The sequence below is a fragment of the Artemia franciscana genome, chromosome 9 (genome assembly GCF_032884065.1).
Source record: "Artemia franciscana chromosome 9, ASM3288406v1, whole genome shotgun sequence".
In the NCBI taxonomy this organism is placed as follows: domain Eukaryota; kingdom Metazoa; phylum Arthropoda; class Branchiopoda; order Anostraca; family Artemiidae; genus Artemia; species Artemia franciscana.
Window position 1 is genome coordinate 45445210 of NC_088871.1, and position 21842 is coordinate 45467051.

At 35.5% G+C, this 21842-nt stretch overlaps 1 protein-coding gene across 3 annotated transcripts in view; it reads left to right on the plus strand.

Moving 5' to 3' along the window:
- LOC136031468 (major facilitator superfamily domain-containing protein 6-like) overlaps nt 1-21842 on the plus strand; it is a 151264-nt gene that overhangs the window by 63397 nt on the left and 66025 nt on the right. The window contains exons 1-4 of one of the 3 annotated variants that reach the window (XM_065711090.1): nt 910-1397; nt 3884-4137; nt 7508-7935; nt 18855-19010. In XM_065711090.1, coding sequence (XP_065567162.1) covers nt 973-1397; nt 3884-4137; nt 7508-7935; nt 18855-19010 — 1263 coding nt within the window. In that variant the 5' untranslated portion in view covers nt 910-972. Of the gene's footprint in view, nt 1-909; nt 1398-3883; nt 4138-7507; nt 7936-18854; nt 19011-21842 lie in introns of those variants that run through there. The other 2 variants (XM_065711091.1, XM_065711092.1) reach the window with 2 other exon arrangements.

Consider the following 21842-nt stretch of genomic DNA (forward strand, 5'->3'; position numbering starts at 1 on the left):
GACACCCCCTCCACCCACAGCTCTGAGGCTGTAATTTATGCCCTGGGAGTATATAAGCTCTAATTCGAGAGGGTGGTCGTAATAACAAGTAAAACATTGTCAACATAGAGTCTTTAATTTGATCATTCATTGCTCTACTTAACTGAATAATATCAGCCTAATTTTCCGTTCAACTGAACGAAACATTCCATAAGAATTACTATATTTATGTCTAATCAGCAATATTCTATCTATTGGTGAAGAAAATAGGGTGCTGATTAATCAAACGAAACACACCCAAGGGATAAAGTTAGTTTAATACTGATTAATCATAACCATCATGTAACCTTTAATTAAATAACAATATGATTTAGGTAGGGGGGGGGGTAAAGTATTTTGGTAGTACCCCGTACTCAACTTAACCTTACCCTAACCCCTGATCAGTGGCTCATCCTGGATTCTATTTCGGGGTTGTTTAACACCATCAATTTTTTTCGGGGGGGGGGGGGGGGTCACACAAAAAACCTCAAAAACGCAAAAAAAGAGCTTACACCCTGATTTTTTACGTTGATACGAGTCAGGGAATCACTTCGGGGGGGGAATCTTCAAACCCTTTAACCTACCTCTCCCTGGATACAGCTTTGCCTCTAATGTATAAATATATAACCCAAATTACAAAAGTCCGGTATATTTTGTCACTCGTTATTTGTCTTTTTGGCTATCAAACCGGTTTTTTCAGATCTTACATTCAGCAAACTGCTTAAATTTGTTTCTTTTAATTTACCAGGACCGAACGTTAATACACTCAATAATCTATCAATAACTGTTCTTCTAAGTTTTTACGTCATTAAAGCTGATTTGCGCAGGCCTTAAATCGATCTCTTGTTCTTGAAGCGAGATGATGCTTCTTTCAGTAAAATCCTTACTGGAAACTTCCTAGTCCCGTTGGGCATTTGTCATGATGTGCTGTATTGCCCGACTATAGAGTTAAATATGTACCAGCAAGCCAATAGTGAACCAATTTATGACAATGAAACCAGTGGGGTATATCAGCCTACAACTGAGACATTTAGGAATGGACACCCTGGACCCATGCCCGGAATGAGACCCCTTGTAAATCCAGATGAAACTGGTGAAGTAGATGTTAGCAAGTATCCCCAACCTAAGGATGCCACAACCAAAATTCGAGGAAAATACGATATTATTGAGAAATTGTGCGGAAAAAGTGCAAGCTATGATCTTACTATTGCAAAAGCATTCTATTTCTTCTTCTTTTCTGCCTTTGGGTCTCTTCTACCCTTAATGGCAATTTATTTTAAGAATATGGGAATGACAGCCACTCAAGCAGGAGTTCTTATTGGTATTCGACCATTTGTGGAATATTTAAGCGCTCCGTTTTGGGCAGATATGGCAGAAAGGTAGGCCTTGCTGCCGATTCTATTTATTTTAGTCGTCTATTTCTCTGTGCAGGATTAACTTTTCGTGTGTGTGTTTATATGTTTGGGTATGTATGCGTGTCTGGCGGGGGGATGAAGTGTTCGCGGAAATTTCTGTGCTTGTTTGCACGAGTGTTTGAGATGCGAGGAGTAGTGGCTTTAATTAAATGGTACCCTAAAAGTCATAAGAAAGTAGTTTTGGCAACAAAAGGTAATTATTGGCACACGATAAAGACTTTGCACAAAATCCTTTAAAACTGAGATTTGTTGGTCCAAAACTTGCTCCATAAAGGGCCTTAAAGGGGCCAGAACATTTGGCCTAAAAATACTACTTTTTGCTCTAAAGCCAATAGTTATTCTGAAATTGACAGTTATCTTCTAAATCCCCATTTTAAATCCCCTGGTTTCTATATTAACGTTAGTCCTAGGTGGTCTGACACATTAATCGACTGCCGTGTTATCTATTCTTAAAAATGGCTTAGTAGAATAACCGCACGGATATTTGACTTTTTTTTATAGGCTTCATAGGCGATACAAGATACGGCCTTTAATAGAATGGTTAAGTAAGCTAATTATTTTTTTGTAGGCTTCATTTTTTATAGGCTTTATTTATGGGCTTTATTTTTTGGGGGTTTTATTTTATTTCTTATGCTCATTTATTTTTTATTTTCATTATTTTATAATAGGCTGTACAGGGCACGGCCGTTTATAGAAATTACCTTCAATAAAGTAAAGAAATTTTAAGTTTGATGTGAATTGATTTAAATTAATGATACACTATAATTTTGACTTCATTCCAATTTCTTAAATTGATCACTAAGTTAAGCGTCCACAAAGTCAATTAGCAAGATTTATATTCATTCCCAAAAAGCTCACCTTTAGCGCAAAAGAAATTCTTATCTTCTGTTCAGGGAATTTTTATGAGGAGACTTGAGTTCAGGAAACATGAATGAACCCTTGTTCTCTAAGATTTCAGATACAAAAGTTAAATTTTAACAAAAGTAGTGGGGGGAGAGAAGCTTAAAGGGGATGGTAACCCCTTAACATTTAACTTATTTTTCATAAAGAAAGAAAACAATCAAAAATGAAAATACTGAAGAAAACAGAGAAAGCGAATGCTTCGAGAGAACAACCGCCCCTCTTCTTCAGCGCGAACAAAATAATATGATCAAGGAAAAAGGAAAAACCAAAAAAACAAACGTAGAAAGTACAACAAAACCAATGCAAAAAAAAATAAATAAAAGACCAAAAATTAAAAGAACTAAAATCAAATACCTAACAACAATAAAGTGAGTTATTCACCAATATCCGCGAATTGCACAAAATCCAAAGAAATATGAACTTTCACATCGACGGATAGCAACGAACAATTGAGAAATAAAAGAAAAATTCATTCACTCAAACAAACGAAGTAGCAATTGAATATATTGGAGAACTAGGTCACCTGATTTCTGATTTTAACCATTGCATTTCTTGTGGATACCCTTTGGGACCTAAGGGGTGGATGAGGTATATGATTAAGTGATTGGGGAAGTGGTTCACCGTTTATTTTAGTGACTACTAAAGTATCGGCTTCTTTTTTGAGAAAACTGAAATACGACTCATTTATTCTTAAATCACCTGAATCTCTGTTCAAGGCTAGACCTAATTGTTAGTATTTATAACTTTCAACAGCCTCTCTGTAATGCTGGACAATACCTATGTCATGCAAAATTAGGCTACCTTGGTTAAATAAAACATTATGGTCTAGATTATGATTGGATAACCATTCCCAAATAAAATATCTCTAAGGTGGTCAAGCTCTGAATCCAGGAAACGTGTAGAACACACTTGCAATGCTCTGTCAGCTAGAAAAGTGACCCCTCCTCTTTTCACAGCAGGAGAATGATTGGAGAAGAAAAGGCTATTTTGCAAACTTTTTGTAAACTGGAATTTTGGGTTTGTTTTGAAGATGATATTTATTGTGGTGCCATGTTGACGAGTCTCTGGAGTCTTTCTTTCGCTTGCTTAACTCCTTGGATCCAAAACTTAAATTTGCTTAGGAATTAGAGGTAGAAAAGCATCTTCCTTTCTTAGATGTCCTGATTCACCAAAATGATACATGCTTCTAGTTTGGAGACTATAGAAAAACTTACACATTGTAATCGTTACTTAAATTATTCCTATTATTTTTCATTACTAATTATTCTAATTATTCTTGCCTAGGTGAAATTGTGAGAATTCTAGTGGCTTCAGCTGAGTAGTTCATTTAAAAACGGTAGGCCTCCTGGGGTCCAACCCTCCTGGGGTTGGAATTAAGCTTCCTTTATATTTTTCTCCGTGTAAAAGTATTTGAAAAGTCAGTTATGTAGTCACTTCGCATAGAACGAAGTCACCAAACACTAGATGGTGCTGATGATTCGTCTTTCTTACTAGAGTGCCAGTTTTCTCTTCTGCAATTTTCTTAAGATCTTTGGTCTATATTACAGGTTCCGCAAAGGGAAGTTGATTCTCCTCTGCTCTTTAGCAGCTTGGATTGTATTCAACGTCCCACTTGGTTTCATTCATCCTCCAACGACGTCGTGTTTGATTTATAATGTAACCACTGACCAGTACTTTATTGACATTCCTAAAAATAAGGTACTGCGAAAAAGAGATATCCATCATGCATCTTCATGGGACGAAACTTCTCCCCTGATGAGTGTAAGTCAGCAGGAATTAGCAAAGCTTCGAGACCTGTATCGTAAGTTACTATTGTTCTTTTTTAATTTCAACTTTTAATCCATTAGAATTATGAAAATTTGGATTAACTTATAACATTAAAGAACTTATATATTATTCACGGGTATGGCTGTAGTAGGGCTGCATAACTCTACTGACAGACACCAAGGATTCAATCCTCCTGGTCTAGGCATTTTGAGTCTGGTGGGAGCCTGGTCGTGTAGACAGTAATCAACACTAATAAAATCCATCATTTAATGTCGAACAGTCTACCAATAAAACTAATTGAACAAAGTGACAAAACTCTTATGCTAAGTTTTGTCAGTCAATTGATCCAAAAATTTTTTTGAAAAACTTTCGGAAAGAAAATTTGTCAAAGAAAAGTAAAGAGATACATTAAAACACAGGGAGAGCATAAAGTCCAATTAATAATTCAGATTTAAAACGAACAGAAATTACTATTACAAAATAAATAAATTCACAACGACCAGAAAGTAAAAGAAATAATCACATGAAACAGAAAGATCATGAACACTGGTATAGATGAACAGATGAAATTCTAAAACGAGTAGGAGTTCAAATGAATGCTCTAGTCAAAATTATAGCCAAAACACTATGTCAAATTGCAAACAAAAGCTTAGCTGCCGTTCACATCCCCCCCACCTTTAAAACTTATAGAGGTTATTGTGCCATCTATGTCTTATCGAAAATTTATATTTGATTTGCAAAGTGGCGTTCAATTTTGGAAAAATCGATGAAAAATAACAAGAGTGGCCAAACTCCTGCTTTTAATAATTTTTGAGTTCCTTCAATTTTTACTTAAGTATTCAATTGAATTCCTGCTTGTTTTAGGATTTATTTGTTTACTTATATAAGTATGAATTATATTTTTTTTTTTATGTGATTAATGATCAAGATTCCTATACATTTTGGTTTGATTTATCATTCAATAGTAATTTCTGGCCATTTAAATTTGAATTAGTATAAAACTTTATTTATGCGCTTCTATTCCAGGAGGAAATTCTCCCTGCGGGAATATTCGGGGTTAATCTTACGCGTTGGAATTTTCCCAGGAAATATTCTTCAAGGGAATTTTCCGTGATGGAAGGGAGGAAAATTGTCTCCAGAAAAGACTTTTCTGGTTGAATATGGCGGAGCCTGGTCGGGATGCCTAATTTCCATTATAAGACAACTTATATGTGGTTATTAAGTTGTGGTTATAACTCATATGTAATTTGTGAAGTTGTTAATTGTGTCTTAGGGAAGAAAGTTAAGAACACAGCTAGGAATACTAGTGAAAAAGCTTTATGTTTAATTGAGAGGAGAGGGGGTTTGTACAAGAAATATCTTAGTGATAGATCATATGAAAACAAGAGAATTGTAAAGAAAGTGGAAAAAACATTCAAATATGAACTCTGGATCTGGAAGATGCAGCTAGACGGCATAATAGTAATACATTGTATGAACATATTAAGAAACTGAAAGGGAGTAGTAAATCAAGACTTGTTCCGGTTAAAGATTGGAATGGGCCATAATTAGTGAAAAGGAAATAGGAAAACAGATATAAGCAGAGAATTTTAATAATTTTCTAAACAGAGATAGAGTTGCAACAAAAGACATAGAAGACAACGAAAACGTTTGGAGCACAAGAAAGTTAATGGGAGAACAGGGGATCAAATAGGGAGGAAACACTTTCCTGGAACTTAGATTATACTGAATGATTGGAGCATCTTAGATGAAAGTGTGAGCAAAGCGGATGAACTCTAGATTTTGGCGAGCTCTGGGTGCTAGAATAGGTTTGAAAATTAAGTCTGAGAAGACTAGGTCAATCAGTATAGGAATAAAAATCTAACTTTGGGTGATGAAAACATTGACCAGACGGGCAGCTTCACCTACTTTGGTAGTATTATTAGTAAAGACGGTGGGAGCAAAAAAGATGTTAAAAGTAGAATAGCCAAGGCTAAGTGGTTTTTTCGCAGCTGAAAAAGTCTGGAAGAATAGGAAGATAATTCTTCAAACCAAGATTAGAATACTGAAAGCTACAGTGATGACGGTGGTCAAATATCTTATTTAAACATGGGCTCTCCGAAAAACGAATAAAGATTTGCTAGATATTTTCCAGAGTGATTCCCCTACGGATTATTCTAGTTACCCGGCTGACTAACTGTTTTTCAAACAGCACGCTGTACGAAAAGTGTGGTTCAATCCTGCTTTATAGGGCTACAATGAGAGAAATGTTGAGATGGCTAGGGCGTGTTCTGTGGATGAAGGATGACAGATTGCCGAAGATCGCCCTTTTCGGCCAACCGTCTAGGGCTAGAGGGAAAGCAGAGAGTCCAGACTTGGAATTAGAGGATATCATAAAGGAAGATGTAGTGGAAATGGAACCTTCCTGGGAGGGTGTAAAGAGGGATGCTCTGAATGGATTGGGATGGAAGAGGAGGGTGCAGAACTGTGTTGGCCCAGGCGGCTTGGTGCTGCGGTGAGTTGTTAGCAGCAGTAGTATTATATTTGGTAGCCACCAAAGACTTCTAATTTTACTCTTTAAAGTTTATAATTTTTCTGGTTGAAGAGAAAAATATTTTTTTTTTGATTGAGGAGTATATGGAGACATTGGTGTCAATGCGAGAAAATACTGAGGTCAAAAATTTATTTTTTTAAATGTAGGAGGGGTAGTTTTTACATTTTTTTTAAATTTTATGATTAAAATTCCAAACATTATTTTCAATGAAAATACTGAAAAGCATGTTTTTCAAAGTCTAGGAGGGAAGGAAAGAGCAATTTTTTCTCCCTCTCCCGCCAATTGTATCATTGAGCTACATGCCATTATTAATATTTTAATCAAGCGCTCAAAAAGCAAGCATTTTTTAATTGAGTCCTCCTTGTCGCTTACAAATTCACCCCATTCACTCCTAGTATGTTAAAATTAAGCAAGATCGGTCTTTTCCTGGACCAAAACTCAAGTATCTAGGTATTATCTTAGACACTTGTAATATTTTCTAACTTGATAGCTGTAATATTTCCTTTTTGTCGTGTTTTTAGATATTATTTGAGTTTATTTCTTTTATTTAGTGCTCCATTTTTTTTTATTTGTAAGCAGGTTTGCAATAAATTATTATTTTTACCATCACTAAAATGCATCAACAGAAACCTGTATATCGATATAAAAACTAGTGTTCATGTGTGTGCTTTCCCCTCCCTTAACATAAGCCCAAATCCTGTGTATCTTACTGGTTCTGAGTCATTGTCTTTTTCGGTGGGAAGTCTTTTGGTACTCAGAAGCCAAATGGAATCTATAAGAACAAAAGAAAATAAATTAAAAAAAATATTCTGCTAAATTTTTTATGTATCATTTTTATTGAATATATAATAATACTATCTGTATTTTATAGATCAGAGGAGTATGGACGTAGAGCTTGGTATGCACCGCTTTGTTCGAATAAAACGTGAAGATCCGTTTGCTCAACCAAAACCAAATCATGTCATCGGAAAGTCTCCTTACTCTGTTGATTTTGCAATAAATTACGACCCGAAAGATCATAAAAACTATGTTTCCCCCACCTTTTCATATACGATATTTACGAAAGATAATGTAAGCAAAGTGTTTATGCTTTTCCTTTTACTGGTTCTAATTGGGGAGTTTTTCTGCTGCCCAAGTTTGACACTGGCAGATAGTGCAGTTTTGAATCTTCTCGGAAAAGAAAATGCCGACCAATATGGAAAACAAAGGATGTTTGCATCTCTTGGCTGGGGTTTGACCATGTTTATCGTCACCCTTATCCTTGATCATTCGCATTCATTTCGGGACCATCCGTGCCAAGTGAGTAATATCCTCTTAATTTAAAAGTTATTAACAAAAAATGAACGTCCATCATTGGATCCTTTTTTTCTGGGGGAGGTTGCCTTTCACATACATAATTATCCATTATGTGCCTAATTCACTGTATCGAGTGGTCAAGCTAAGTTAAGCATAACTTTTCATACATAAAAATGAACTTTTACACATGACTAGCAAAAGAAAAAAACATAAGACTGTCATAATCCTTGTCTATTAAAAAGTTAAATATAAATTAGAGATTCGAAGTTCAAGCTGTGATTAAACGCGGAAAGCTTTCTAAGACAAATTTATTGAATTATTTTTAAAACGTGGTATTTGCTCAGCCAGAAATAGGAAGTTACTTCTTGTAAGTTGAATTTTTTAGACAAAAAATTTATAAATTTATACAATTTAAATTTATGCGTGGAGTCTGAATATATTTGAGGCTGCATATATTACCAAAAAAATTCTCTCCGTTGGATCAAAGGCATCCAATTAAATTTATGAAAAGACCATTAAATCAAAATATCTTTACTATTCAGATCACAAGGCCCTGAACCAAGGGCTCTAGGTTAAACAAGTTTTCAATTGTTTATATATACTTTTAATAATATACACTTAGGGTATGCTTGATCCAAGGAGGGTATGACAAGGAGGGTATACAATTCGGAATCCAAGGATCCGGATTGTCTGAGAAGGTTAGCACTATTGAGGTGAAATAAAGAAAGATTTATAAGGGAGGTGTCGAACTTTATTTAAAGACACTTTTAATAAAGTTGTAATGCGTGACATATTAAAAAACGGTTCTATTGTAAAATATTTGATCCTGCTCATACGCGTATCTACAAATTGTGAAAGGAGTAAGGGAATTACTCTTGAGCAACATTTGCGAAATCAAGTTCCACGCCAAGGGGACATGCAAGATTTTGTTTGAGAGGGGGGAAAGGGTTGAAAAACTTTTAAAATGCATCTAAAATCTATTTATATGCATTTTGGTTACGATTTTACGAATCGGACACAAAGTCGGACACAAAAAGGTACATGGATTCATTGCAATATTTGCTATTGTGCTGCTAATATTGTATTTCTTTAGGGAGTGGATTTGTTTTGAATGACTCCTAATTTTATTTTATTTTTTATTAAATTCTCTTGAGTTTTTTTTAGTAAATTAAAATCCTTTAATAAAAGTTCTGGATTTCATGGCTGGTAAAAGATTATCGAAATCATTATGAATTATTCATTTAATTTCAGCACAGCACCAAGCCGCCTGAGGCCAACATAGCTACACACGCTCCTCCTTCAGCCCAATCTGGTCCTTTGTTCTTTACACACTTACAGGAATTTCCCTATCCTTTCAATCTTTATTTATGATATCCTTCCATCCCTGACGAGGACGACCTGCTTTCCGTTTAGCCCTAAAAGTTTGACCAATAAGGACAATCTTCGGCAATCTATCATCCTTCATCTGCAGAGCGTGACCTAGCCATCTCAACCTTTCTTTAATTATAGCCCTAAAAAGCAGGATTGAGCTACATTTTTCGTTATCTGGGTACCCAGAACAATCCGTGGGCAATTTTTCTGGAAAGTATCTAGTAAAGTTTCATCCGCTTTTCGGAGCACCTATGCTTCTAAGCCATATTTGACAATTGTCATCATTGCAGCTTCCAATATTCTAATCTTGGTTTGTAGACTTATCTTCCTGTCCTTCCAAATCTTTTTTAACTGTGGTACCCAGAACAATCCGTGGGCACTTTTTCTGGAAAGTATCTAGTAAAGTTTCATCCGCTTTTCGGAGCACCTATGCTTCTAAGCCATATTTGACCATTGTCATCATTGCAGCTTCCAACAATCTAATCTTGGTTTGCAGACTTATCTTCCTGTCCTTCCAAACTTTTTTTTAACTGTGAAAAAAACACCCTGAGCCTTGGCAATTCTACTTTTAACATCTTCACTGCTACTACCGGCTTTACTAATAATACTACAAAGGTAAGTGAAGCTGCCCACTTGATCAACCTTTTCATTACCTAAAGTCACTTTATCGTCTTCACTTATTCCTAGTCTTAGTGACTAAGTCTGCATAAAAATAATTATCAAACCTATTCTAGCACCCTCAACTCACAAAACCTTTAAAAATTCATTCATTTTGCTCACACTTTCACCTAATATGCTTGAATCATCAGAATAATCTAAGTCCAGGAGATTTTTTCCTCTTCATTTGATTCGTGGTCTCGCATTGCCTTTCCTGTGCTCCCTAAGACAAAGTCCATCAAAATAATCCATATAAAGGGGAATAGAACACAACCTCCTGATATGCTTAACTCCTGATATAATACAAAACTTATTTCTAACCTCAGAGCCATCATATTTAAGAAACTCATTTTTCACACTATCAGCACCAAGGCATTAAAAATTTATTAATTTTTATCTACATCTTTTCTTGCAATTGTGTCTCGGTTTAGCACATTCTTAAAATATTTCGCCCATCTCTCTTTAACTCTTTCCTTATCACTAATTGTGGTCCCATTCCTATCTTTCACTGGGACTAGTCCGAATTGACTACTGCATCTCAATTTTTTAACATGCAAGTGTAATATTTTACTAGTATGCCGTCAAGCCGCATCTTCCAGATGCTCAGCAATTTTATCTATGGCCTACACTTCACATCTCCTTAGTTAATATTTAATGCTTTCTCCATTTTCTTGCTACTTACTATCCACTTACGACAAGATTGCTACTTGTCCCTGTAAAAAACACCCGGCAACTGAAACGTCGATTCGTCACCCCATGGACCAGCAATGGCTCTGGAGGACCTTTATCCTTTTTATCCTACACTTTATTTACATTCCTTTATCTTCATATGATCTATCACTTAGATAGTTCTTGTACAAACATCTTCTACTCTCTATTATACATAAAGCTTTCTCACTATTATTCCTAGCTGCAGTCTTAACTTTTTTCCCTAAGACACCATCAACAACTTCACAAATTGATTTTTTAAATTATTCCGTCCATCTTCCACACTGTCAAATTTTAAACTCTCAAGTTTAGTATTCAACTGTTCCTGGAAAATTTCTCTAACATTTTCATCCTGGAGTGTACCAACATCATAACTTCTTGGGAGGTAGTTACCCTTCCGAAATTTCAACTTTAATTAACCATAGACACTACTAGATGGTGATCTTTACTTTTAACATCAATGACAGCACTCCTATATACCCTAGTATCTTGTATTGATCCTGCTAGTCTTCGGTTTACAGTAACATAATCAATAATGTTTGCTGTCTTACCATCACGTGAATACCATGTTATCTTATGGGCAATTTTATGACGAAACACCGTATTGGTTATAACTAGGTTGTTATAGGCCTACCTACAAAATTGCAAAAGTCTGTAGCCATTACTGTTTTCTTTTCCTACACCAAATTTACCTAGGCTAGGATACCATTTATTCCTATTTCTACCAGCCTGGGCGTTAAAATCTCCTAGTAAAAACATAATATTTCTACATGGTACCTTGTCTATTTGCCCCTGTAACTGTAAGTAAAATTCATCTGAGTCACTAGTATCTCCGTCAATGGGTTGAACAGGGGCAATTACTACTATAACTGATACCCTGAACTTTTTAGTCATAAAATGAGCAATTTGTATTTTTAATATCGTCCCAGTCTAAACAAGACTTAGCAGCTTCCTTATTCATCATGAGCCTTACTCCCTGCCTCTGTGTCTATGAGCAATTTGTATTATTAATATCGTCCCAGTCTAAACAAGACTTAGCAGCTTCCTTATTCATCATGAGCCTTACTCTCTGCCTCTGTGTCTATGAGCAATTTGTATTATTAATATCGTCCCAGTCTAAACAAGACTTAGCAGCTTCCTTACTCATCATGAGCCTTACTCCCTGCCTATGTACCCCATCCTTCCTGTCTTAGTAAACACATTTCATGTCACCTAATTTCATGCTTCCTACCCCTAGGATATGAGTTTCTGAAACTCCTCATAAGTCCAGTTCAAAACGTCTGAATTCGTCAGTCAAAATATCGATACGACGTAACATTCCGAGTTCCAATTTTCAAGTTCATTAAATCATTGAAATAATTTTGACCTCAGGAAAATAAATGATCGCGGATACTAGTGCGGGATGGGGATCACACATCTTCTTAAATCTACTCCAAAGCGATTAAGCTGGCTTAGAACCAGACAGCAAGAAGTCCCTGGGACCTCCAGTATGAAGGATGGATGTTTGTGTAATCCTAAGCCCATTTTGGTCACAGCATGGTTTTCAGCACGTAATAGAGCTTGAGACGGTCTCTGCAGGGTTTCAACTCTTGTTGATAGCATCGCCAAGTGCAAATTCCAATTTTCATGTCCTTTAGATCATTGAAATTATTTTGGCCTCAGGAAAAGCAATGATCCTAGTTATCAGTGCAGGACGGTGCCCATCTTGGTCACAACATGGTTTTCAGCACTTAGCGACGCTCTTCTATCAACAAGAGTCAAAATTCCGCATAGATATTCCCAAGCCTATTATCTCCGACTCATTATATATAAATAAAAAAACAAGTTTTTTTTTAACTGAAAGTAAGGAGCGACATTAAAACTTAAAACGAACAGAAATTACCCCGTATATGAAAGGGGCTGTTCCCTCTTCAACGCCTTGCTCTTTGCGCTAAAGTTTGACTCTTTCTCTCAACTCTCCTTTTTAAAACAGTAAAAACTTCAGGGTAAAGAGCAGGGCGTTGAAGAGGGAACAGCCCCTTTCATATACGGGGTAATTTCTGTTCGTTTTAAGTTTTAATGTCGCTCCTTATTTTCAGTAAAAAAAACTTGTTTTTTATTTAATTTCTGAACGTTTTTTAGTTAATCCATGTTTTGATTTCGGCTCTCCGCAGATGAAGAATTAAAGCGAAATTTGCATATTTGTTAATTTGGCTAAATGGCTTTCCCATAATTTTGATCGAATGATTTTGAGAAAAAAAGAAGGGGAGGAGGTCCAGTTGCCTTCCAATTTTTGGGTACTTAAGAAGGCAACTAGAACTTTTAGTTTTTTACGAACGTTTTCATTAGTAAAAGATATACGTAACTTACGAATTAGCTTACGTAGCAAACTTCTATATTCGTATGTTTTTATTACATATATGAGAGGGTTCGCCCACTCGTCAATACCTCGCTCTTTACACTAAAGCTTAAATTTTGTCCCCCGAATCACAAAAGCCGTAGAATAAATAGTTGAAATTACTAAAAATACTGTAGCGTAAAGAGTGAGGTATTGGGAGGAACCCCTTATATGCGTAATATTTCTGTTGGTTTTAAGTTTTAATGCTACTCCTTACTTCTAGTTGAAAAATTTTTTTCATACTTATTTTTTCACTTTTTTTTTAAAATAATGCTAGAAAATGCTGCACCTCCTTTATGGGGCGCATCATTTCCCCCATGACAAATTTCTCCATGTAAAGATTTCCCCAACATAACTCCCTCTTCTCAACCCCCCCTTCCAACCAAAAAATCCCCCTGGAAACGTCTGTACACTTCCCAATAACCATTGCTATATGCAAACACTGGTCAAAATTTGAAACTTGCAGCCCCTCCCACGGGGACTGTGGGGGAGTAACTCGTCCCCAAAGACATAGTTATAAAGTTTTTAGATATGTTGAATAAAATGGCTATCTCAGAATTTTGATCTGACGACTTTGGGAAAAAACAAGCGTGGGAGGGGGCCTAGGTACCCTCCAATTTTTTTGGTCACTTAAAAGGGCACTAGAACTTCTCATTTCCATTCGAATGAGCCTTCTGGCAAAATTTTAGGACCACTGGGTTTATACGATCACCCCTGGGAAAAGAAAAAGAAAACAAATAAACACGAATCCGTGATTTATCTTCTGGCAAAAAATACAAAATTCCGCATTTTTATAGATAGGAGCTTGAAACTTGTACAGGAGGGTTCTCTGATACTCTGAATCTGATGGTGTGGTTTTCGTTAAGATTCAACGACTTTTAGGCGGTGTTTTCTCATGCTCGTAACTTTTGATGGGTTTTGATGAAACTTTTGATGAAACTTATATATTTAGAATTAGCATTAAAATGTGATTCTTTTGATGTAACCATTGGTATGAAAATTCCATTTTTTAGAGTTTGGTTACTATTGAGCCGGGTCGCTCCTTACTATAGTTCGTTACCACGAACTGCTAGATTCATGCCCACAAATATTATGCTACTACGGGAGGCAACCCACAGTAAATAGATTAGCTAGGAGAAGGTGTTTTACCCCCAAAATACACATAAAACAAACCAAACCCAGAAGAAATATCCAATTTTCAGAATCCCTTGCGAATGCTGTGTCGTTTACTAGGCTATAGTTTCCTTGATGGGCACCTCTCCTCAAGTGGTAAAAGTAGACCGCAAGGTCCCCAGTCTTGCAGGTACCCTGAAAGGGTCTAGGCAGCCCTTTGCAGAGGCCGTTGTCCGTAGATCTGGATCATACGCCCTGTCGCAGTTGTCCTCCTATAGAAGAGCCTCCCACTATGGTGTTCAGCATCACCATATAATTTAACCCATTACTGTGACAAGGTTTGTAACTTTTAGGACGTTAGGACTCGCCGTTGGGCCATGTTGGCTGTACATTTGAGGGGCCTTCTTCCTCCTCCACCTGTAATTATGGCCCCGGGCGAGGGTGACCCATTTTCTATTATGAACCCCCAGGGACAAGGTCCCCCCTTGGTCCATTCCTCTTTTGGAGTTACCCTGCATATCTGTAGGGCGTTCCGCTGTCTTTTGTCCTTTACCAAAACCTAGCGTGATTAACTAATAATTAACTAACTAACTTATTACAAACAATGCTAGTAATACAGAAGTAGACTTAAATAGCTACTTTGGCCTGCTTGAAACACCTAATCAAATACACCCTGGAGAATTTAAATTAAGAATAATACTTATTACAAACAGTTAGTAATACAGAAGTAGACCCAAGTAGCCAGTTTGACCTGCTTGAAACACCTCAAAAGCCACACTTTAAAGAAAACACATAAGAGAATTTAAATTAAGAAGAATACTTATTACAAACAATGCTAGTAATACAAAAGTAGACGTAAACATTCAATTTCGCCTCCTTGAAACACCTCACAAGCCACAACTTATAGAAAACACCCTAGAGAACTAATAGTTTTTACAAGTCGGACACACATTTTTTTTTCTGGATAAAACCTTGCCTCAATCCCTAAGAAAATCTAGACATTAAGGTCATTTCTTCATTTCTGCCCCCCCCCCCACGTCAGAAATACTTTAAAGGACATTATTGAAGTTTAAGGATACGAAAATTATAAAAACATAAAAAGTAAGGAGACAAGAGTAATTAATCGTTCAGATGGATTTTTTACATAGTACCTTAAGTTAAATATTCTTTTCTTAGACCACACTGTCGTTCCATGAAGAAAAAAAAATCAAATGAAAAAAAAAAAATAAAATAAAATAAAAAGATTAAAATAAAAAGATCTTAAATAAAAAGATTTATTTAGACAGTGAAAAAACAGGTATAAAAGTCCATAGATTTCGAACATATATACAGTTATCATCATCAGTAGAATTCAGAAATTCTACTGATGATGAAAAACAAGCACTTTACTGAAAACCCAAAACCGACACAATAAAACAGAAACAGGAAAACTATTTAGAGGTCAGCAGAAATTAAATGAATAACTCATAAAGGTTTCAATAGTCTTTCACCAGCCATGAAATCAATATCATTTACGACAAGATTTTAATGTACTAAAAACAAACTCAAGAGGATTTAATAAAAATGAAATAAAACTAGTAGCCAATCAAAATAATCCCACTAATCAAATAAAACCAAAAGAAATACAAGATTAGAAACAGAATAGCAAATATTACGATGAATCCAGGTACCTTTTTTTTCAGTCTTGGCTGAATCTTTGTGATGTGAGGAAGCCAGGAATCACTTAAAGAAATTTATTCTTTAAGAAATACAAATTGATTCTAGTCAACTTCACCGAAGAAAACAAATACTGATCAGAAAATTAAAGTTAGCAAAACACAAACAATCTGCGTAATGTAGGAAACTCGTCATAAACAATGAGAACATTAACAACTTAAACATATTATATTAACATAGATAGAGCAACTATTGCAAAACGATTAAAAATGGAATAAACCCAACGAATTTCAAGAAAGAAAAAACAATACTCAACAGTTGAACGTAGATAACCTAACACAGAATATTTAACAGATGCAGCTGAATGTGCCAAATGTTATATTCAATAAAAAGTTGAAGTAAGTGAACATACTGAAAGCACCGTACTCCCACATTCATACAAGAAATTCTGAATAGGTATTTTCACCCGATCGCAAAAACCATCAAATTACCTCCTGACTGCCTTGCTTTACAAGAGCTATTAAGCAACCTGTATCCTGATAAAGAAAATCTATCAGAGACAAAATCAAAAAGCGAACCCAATACAAACTACTCAAATAACTAATACAGTAAACTCGGTACCTAGCTCATACTATTATGAATCTCATCCAGGTAACTTAAGAGGTCCTTGCATTATTGAATTATTGTTTTTCGACGTTAATATATTTCTAATATTATAAATCCACTACAGTAATTTAAGATATTCAGTTTATGTACCCACTACTTACCCACTACTATAAACCCACCACACTGGTTTACGACATTCGGTTTTTTGAGCCGGGGCTAAACAAAGCCAGGAGATTTGATCAAATAAACTCTCTAGACTAGAGCACTTACATATTTGACAAAGGTCAATACTACATGTAAAAACAACCTTTCGTCGCAGAAAGTCAAAATCTCCACTAAACCTTAAGCTTTCTTCCCGCCTATGCTTTTCTTATAACTCCATAGATCATAACGCAAAGAATTTTCCCCGAATCTCTAAAATTTAGCTAACTTGGTATCGGTTTCACTACACGAGAAAAAAGTATAAAAATATGCTCATAAATTGGGAATTACGACTATTTTCAATGTCAAATTACGTCAAAGTCAATTAATTTTTTACACAACATTTTTCTATTTTCTTGAACCGAGTTTTTCTTCACCCATCTTCTTCTTCTATATTTAAACATTCATCGTGAACAATTAAAGGCCTGGGTCTACAACATAGTCTATTCGTCATGTAGCAGAAACTCCGACTCTAAATGAAAAGGAAAGGTTTTATCTATATCTATATATATAAAAATAAGTTGTCGGTGTGTGTGTGTGTCTGTCGAGTGACGTCATGTTTGTGTGTCGACTGACGTCATTATAAGGATTGAGCTGTATGTCGTCATGAAATTGTTTGTCGACTGACGTCATGTTTGTCAACTGATGAAATTACAGACGGGGACACCGGGACACAAATGACGACCGGAACACCGGGACACCGGGAATATAAATGATGACCGGAACACTCAAAGAGAAATTACAGACTGGGACACCGGGACACAAATGACGACCGGGACATATAAATGACGACCGGCACACAGGGACACAACTGCAACGGGGACTCCGGGGGGCACAGGGGGATATATAAATGACGACGGGGACACAGGGAATGTTCGATTAGCAATCACCATCAACAAAGCTCAAGGGCAATCATTAGAATTATGAGGCATAGATCTGAATACGGATTGTTTTTCCCATGGACAATTATATGTTGCATGTTCAAGACTCAGTAAACCTGACAATCTATTTATATGCACAGACAATGGGACAGCGAAGAATGTTGTATATTCGCAAGTTTTATGTAGTTAAAAACATATATATGTATCCATCTCTATTCACAGGTGGGACACAAGGACACAACTACAATGGCGCGTAAATAATATGGCGCGTCACGACTTACGCGCGCGGGGGGTGGGGGCTTCGGGGGGTTGGGCGAAGTGTCCCCACCAACTAGATGTTGGGGTGGCGTGAAGTGCCACCCCAACAGCTAGTTCTAAATAAAAGTAAAGTTTTACATTAATACTTCAACCAAACACGAATCATTCTGCGTAGTTGTCCCCTCCTTAGCCCCTATTTCTGTACTCTGAAATTTCATTGTACTTTTGAAAAGCTTCTTATTCCAATTAAAGTATTCTATTTATTAAATTATTAATGAATAACTAAATAATCGAGTTAAACTAAATTTGTATCCTGAGGGGGTAATAGGGGGTCGTTAAATATAAAAAAATAAAATTATTCTAAGATAGAATGATTTAGATTATTCTATCTTATTCTGAGTAAACGACCCATTGTGATTGAACAGTATGTGATTATATGGTTATTATAAGGTTATGAGGTTATGGTTATTATAAGGTCATTGGGATTATAAGGTTTTGACAAGAATTCAAATTTTTGCTTAATGAGGAAGGAGTTAAGGGTGGGGCAGCCCTCTCACATAGGGAACAATTTCTGCTCGTTTTAACTTTTAATATCGATCTATACTTCAATTTCTTCTAAATATTTTTTTTTGTTTTAACAATATACCCAGGGTTGTCCTACATTTGAGGAGGGTCACCCCCCTCAAACAAAACTCTTTTTGATGAAAGTTAAACTTATGCAGCGTAGTAATTCGACAAAATGAGCTTGTTTGTGAGCAATTACTTTTTATTGAACTAAATCAAAAGACACTAGGTACATTCGCGTTTTCAAAATGGGGTATTTCTGATATTTTGGGAATGGTTGAGGTAATTAAGTCTAGGTTGCTATTGAGCTGAATATAAACAAACCATGTGCATCCAATTGCTGAAAGTATGAATAAAATAAATAAATAAATTAAAATAAAAAAAATAGTAATAAATAACTTGAAGTAAAAATAACAAGATAATATAATTTGAAATAAAACAAACAACTTAATAATAAATAAACAAAATGGCTTAAAATAAAAAAAGAGAATAATTGCAATAGGCAGTATTGAACACGTTATTTCTTATAGGTTCACCCTCGAGAGCGAAGTTATGTTGCCTGCTATGCTACATTTACAGTGTTGATGAGCTGTGCCATATTTGTTGCTACTCAGCTACCCTTTACGTACAGTAGTCAACCAAACAGTGGAACATCTACTCCTGGCCCCGCCCAAAGTGTAATAAATGTGAGTTGTAGTTTAAGCTATTTTTGCCCACTTACAAGAAGCGGAGTAGTGAACATTAAAAGAAACAAAACCCCCCCAAAAATACAAAGAAATACCAAAGTAAAGATAAATTTTTTAGCAATACAAAATAGCAGATTAATCCAAATAACAATAACAAATGATGCTTAATGACAGAATATATATATGTATATATATATATATATATATATATATATATATATATATATATATATATATACATATATATATATATATATATATATATATATATACATATATATATATATATATATATATATATATATATATATATATATATATATATATATATATATATATATATATATATATATATATATATATATATTCATATGAAACACAAAGGACTTTACATAATTAATAACATCTAAAAGGACGGAAACTGAAAATTCTCACAAAATTTAACTCTTCCTCTAAAACATTAAAATAAAACAATAATTCTGAAAAAGTCAAGTAAATATTCAAAACGTCTTATATTACACGACATAGGCTTTAAAAAACGAGTTAAAGAAAATTAACTTCCATTAAATTGCTAGTTGTTTTGTACCACAATCAATTTAGGAAAATTTTTAATCCTAAATTTTTAGATTATCTCTGAAAATAAGGCAATTTTAAAGGCTTTTGTGAAATTAAAGTAAAAAATAAAAATAAGCAATCTTTAGAAAGATATATGACAATGAACTAGACTAATCGATGGAAAAGGTTCTTTTACATTGTTTGGTTTGTTGACATCTTGGTTTGCTATGTTAAATGTTACCTTTTGAATTATCATGGTCTATTCAACATTTATGAAACTGAATAATGGTTTTCAAGAACAACTTCCTGTCAATACATAGGAACAATACTTTTGGGATACATAAAGGGTATGTAGGCCTCCATTTCTATTTACAGACATAGGCTGAGCAGACCAGCCATTTCCTGACCTGGTACATCGAAGTTTTACTACCACTACTACTACTAATAACAGCTCACCGCAGCACCAAGTTGCCTGAGGTCAACAAAGTTACGCACGCTTCTTCCTTCCATCCAATCTATTCAAAGCCTCCCTTTTAACACACTCCCAGGAAGTTCCCATGTCCTTTAAATCTTTCTTTATGACATCCTCTTACCCCAGACAAGGATGACCTGCTTTCCCTTTACATTTTCCCTTTCCCCGCTCAAGCCACGTACGACCTGATTTACGTTTAGTCCTAGACGGTTGGCCGAAAAGAAAAGTCTTCGTCAATCTGTCACCCTTCATCTGCAGAACATGCCCAAGCCATCTCCACCTGTCTCTCATTATAGCCCTAGAAAGAGGGATTGATCCTAACTTTTCGTACAGCCATCTGTTTGAAATACAGTTAGTCAGCCGGCTAACCAGAATAATCCGTAGGCAATTTCTCTGAAAAACACCTACTCAATCTTAATTCGTTTTTCGGAGGGCCCATGCTTCAGGACTATATTTGGAAGACCCAGTGTGGTCTTCGTCGCTATTTATACTCTGGGCGGAAGTTCCCATTTCCCTTAGATCTTTCTTTACAACATCCTCCCACCCAACTACAGACGACCTCCTTTCTGTATAGTCCTATCCGGCTGACCAAACAGGACAATCTTTGGCATTCTGCCATCTTCATCTGTAGAAAGTGCCCTGGCCATCTCTACCTTTCTCTCATTATAGCTCTAGAAAGCAGTACTTACCACACTTTCCATACAGTCTTCTGTTTGAACTACGGTCAGTCAGCCGGGTACCCAAAACAATCTGTAGGCAATTTCTCTAGAAAAGATCTAGTAAATCTTTATCTACCTTTTGGAGTACCCGTGCTCCTCGGAGTCTGCTTTTCGTCTCCTTTTCGTCTGCTTTTCGGAGTGCCCCTAATCAGTAATTACTTTAGTGTATCTATCCAGTATACCATACAAGAATAATACCTTCGCTAAAGTTAAGATTAAAAAGTAAAGTTAAGTAAAGTAAAGATCTAAGCTAAATAGAACACTAAATACAAAGTTTAGCTAGAAAAATTTTTCACTTAACAGGGTATTTCATTTCACAGTGGATGCAAATTCACTAGGCTAAACACTGTCCTTTTACATATTTGAGTTTTTGTTTCAATTCTCATACTGGTGAAAGTAGTGCTCTCATCTTAGAATAATAAAAAAAAAAGACGAAAAAACTATTTTAAAAACACAATAATAAAAACTGGTACTGGTGCCACAAGTCTCAGAAGCTAGACCTTGAATTCTCAGATCTGAACTGTCAGTGTCAAAACTGTCAATGTCAGGACGGTAGGACAGCAAAGCTTATTATGTTACAGTAAACCAAAGATTGGCAGGATTAATAAAATATACTACGGTATATAGGAGTGCTGTTATTGATGTTAAAAGTAAAAATCACCATCTAGTAGTGTCTAGGGTTAATTTAAAGCTGAAATTTTTGAAGGGTAACTAACTCCTGGGAAGTTATGATGATGGTAGACTCCAGGATAAGAATCTGAGAAAAATTTTCCTGGAACACTTGAATACTGAACTTGAGAGCTTAAAACTTTAAAATATAGAAGATGGTTGGAATGATTTAGAAAAACAATCTATGAAGTTTCTGATGGGGTCTTAGGGAGGAAAGTTAAGACTGCAGCTAAAAATACTGGGGAAAAAGTTCTGTGTTTAATAGAGTGGAGAAGGGGTTTGTACTAGCATTATCTGAATGATAGATCATACGAAAACAAAAGGAATGTAAAGAAAGTGGAGAAAGCATCAAAATATGAATAAGGGAGGTGTGAAGTGGAGGCCATGGATAAAATTGCAGAGTATCTGGAAGATGCA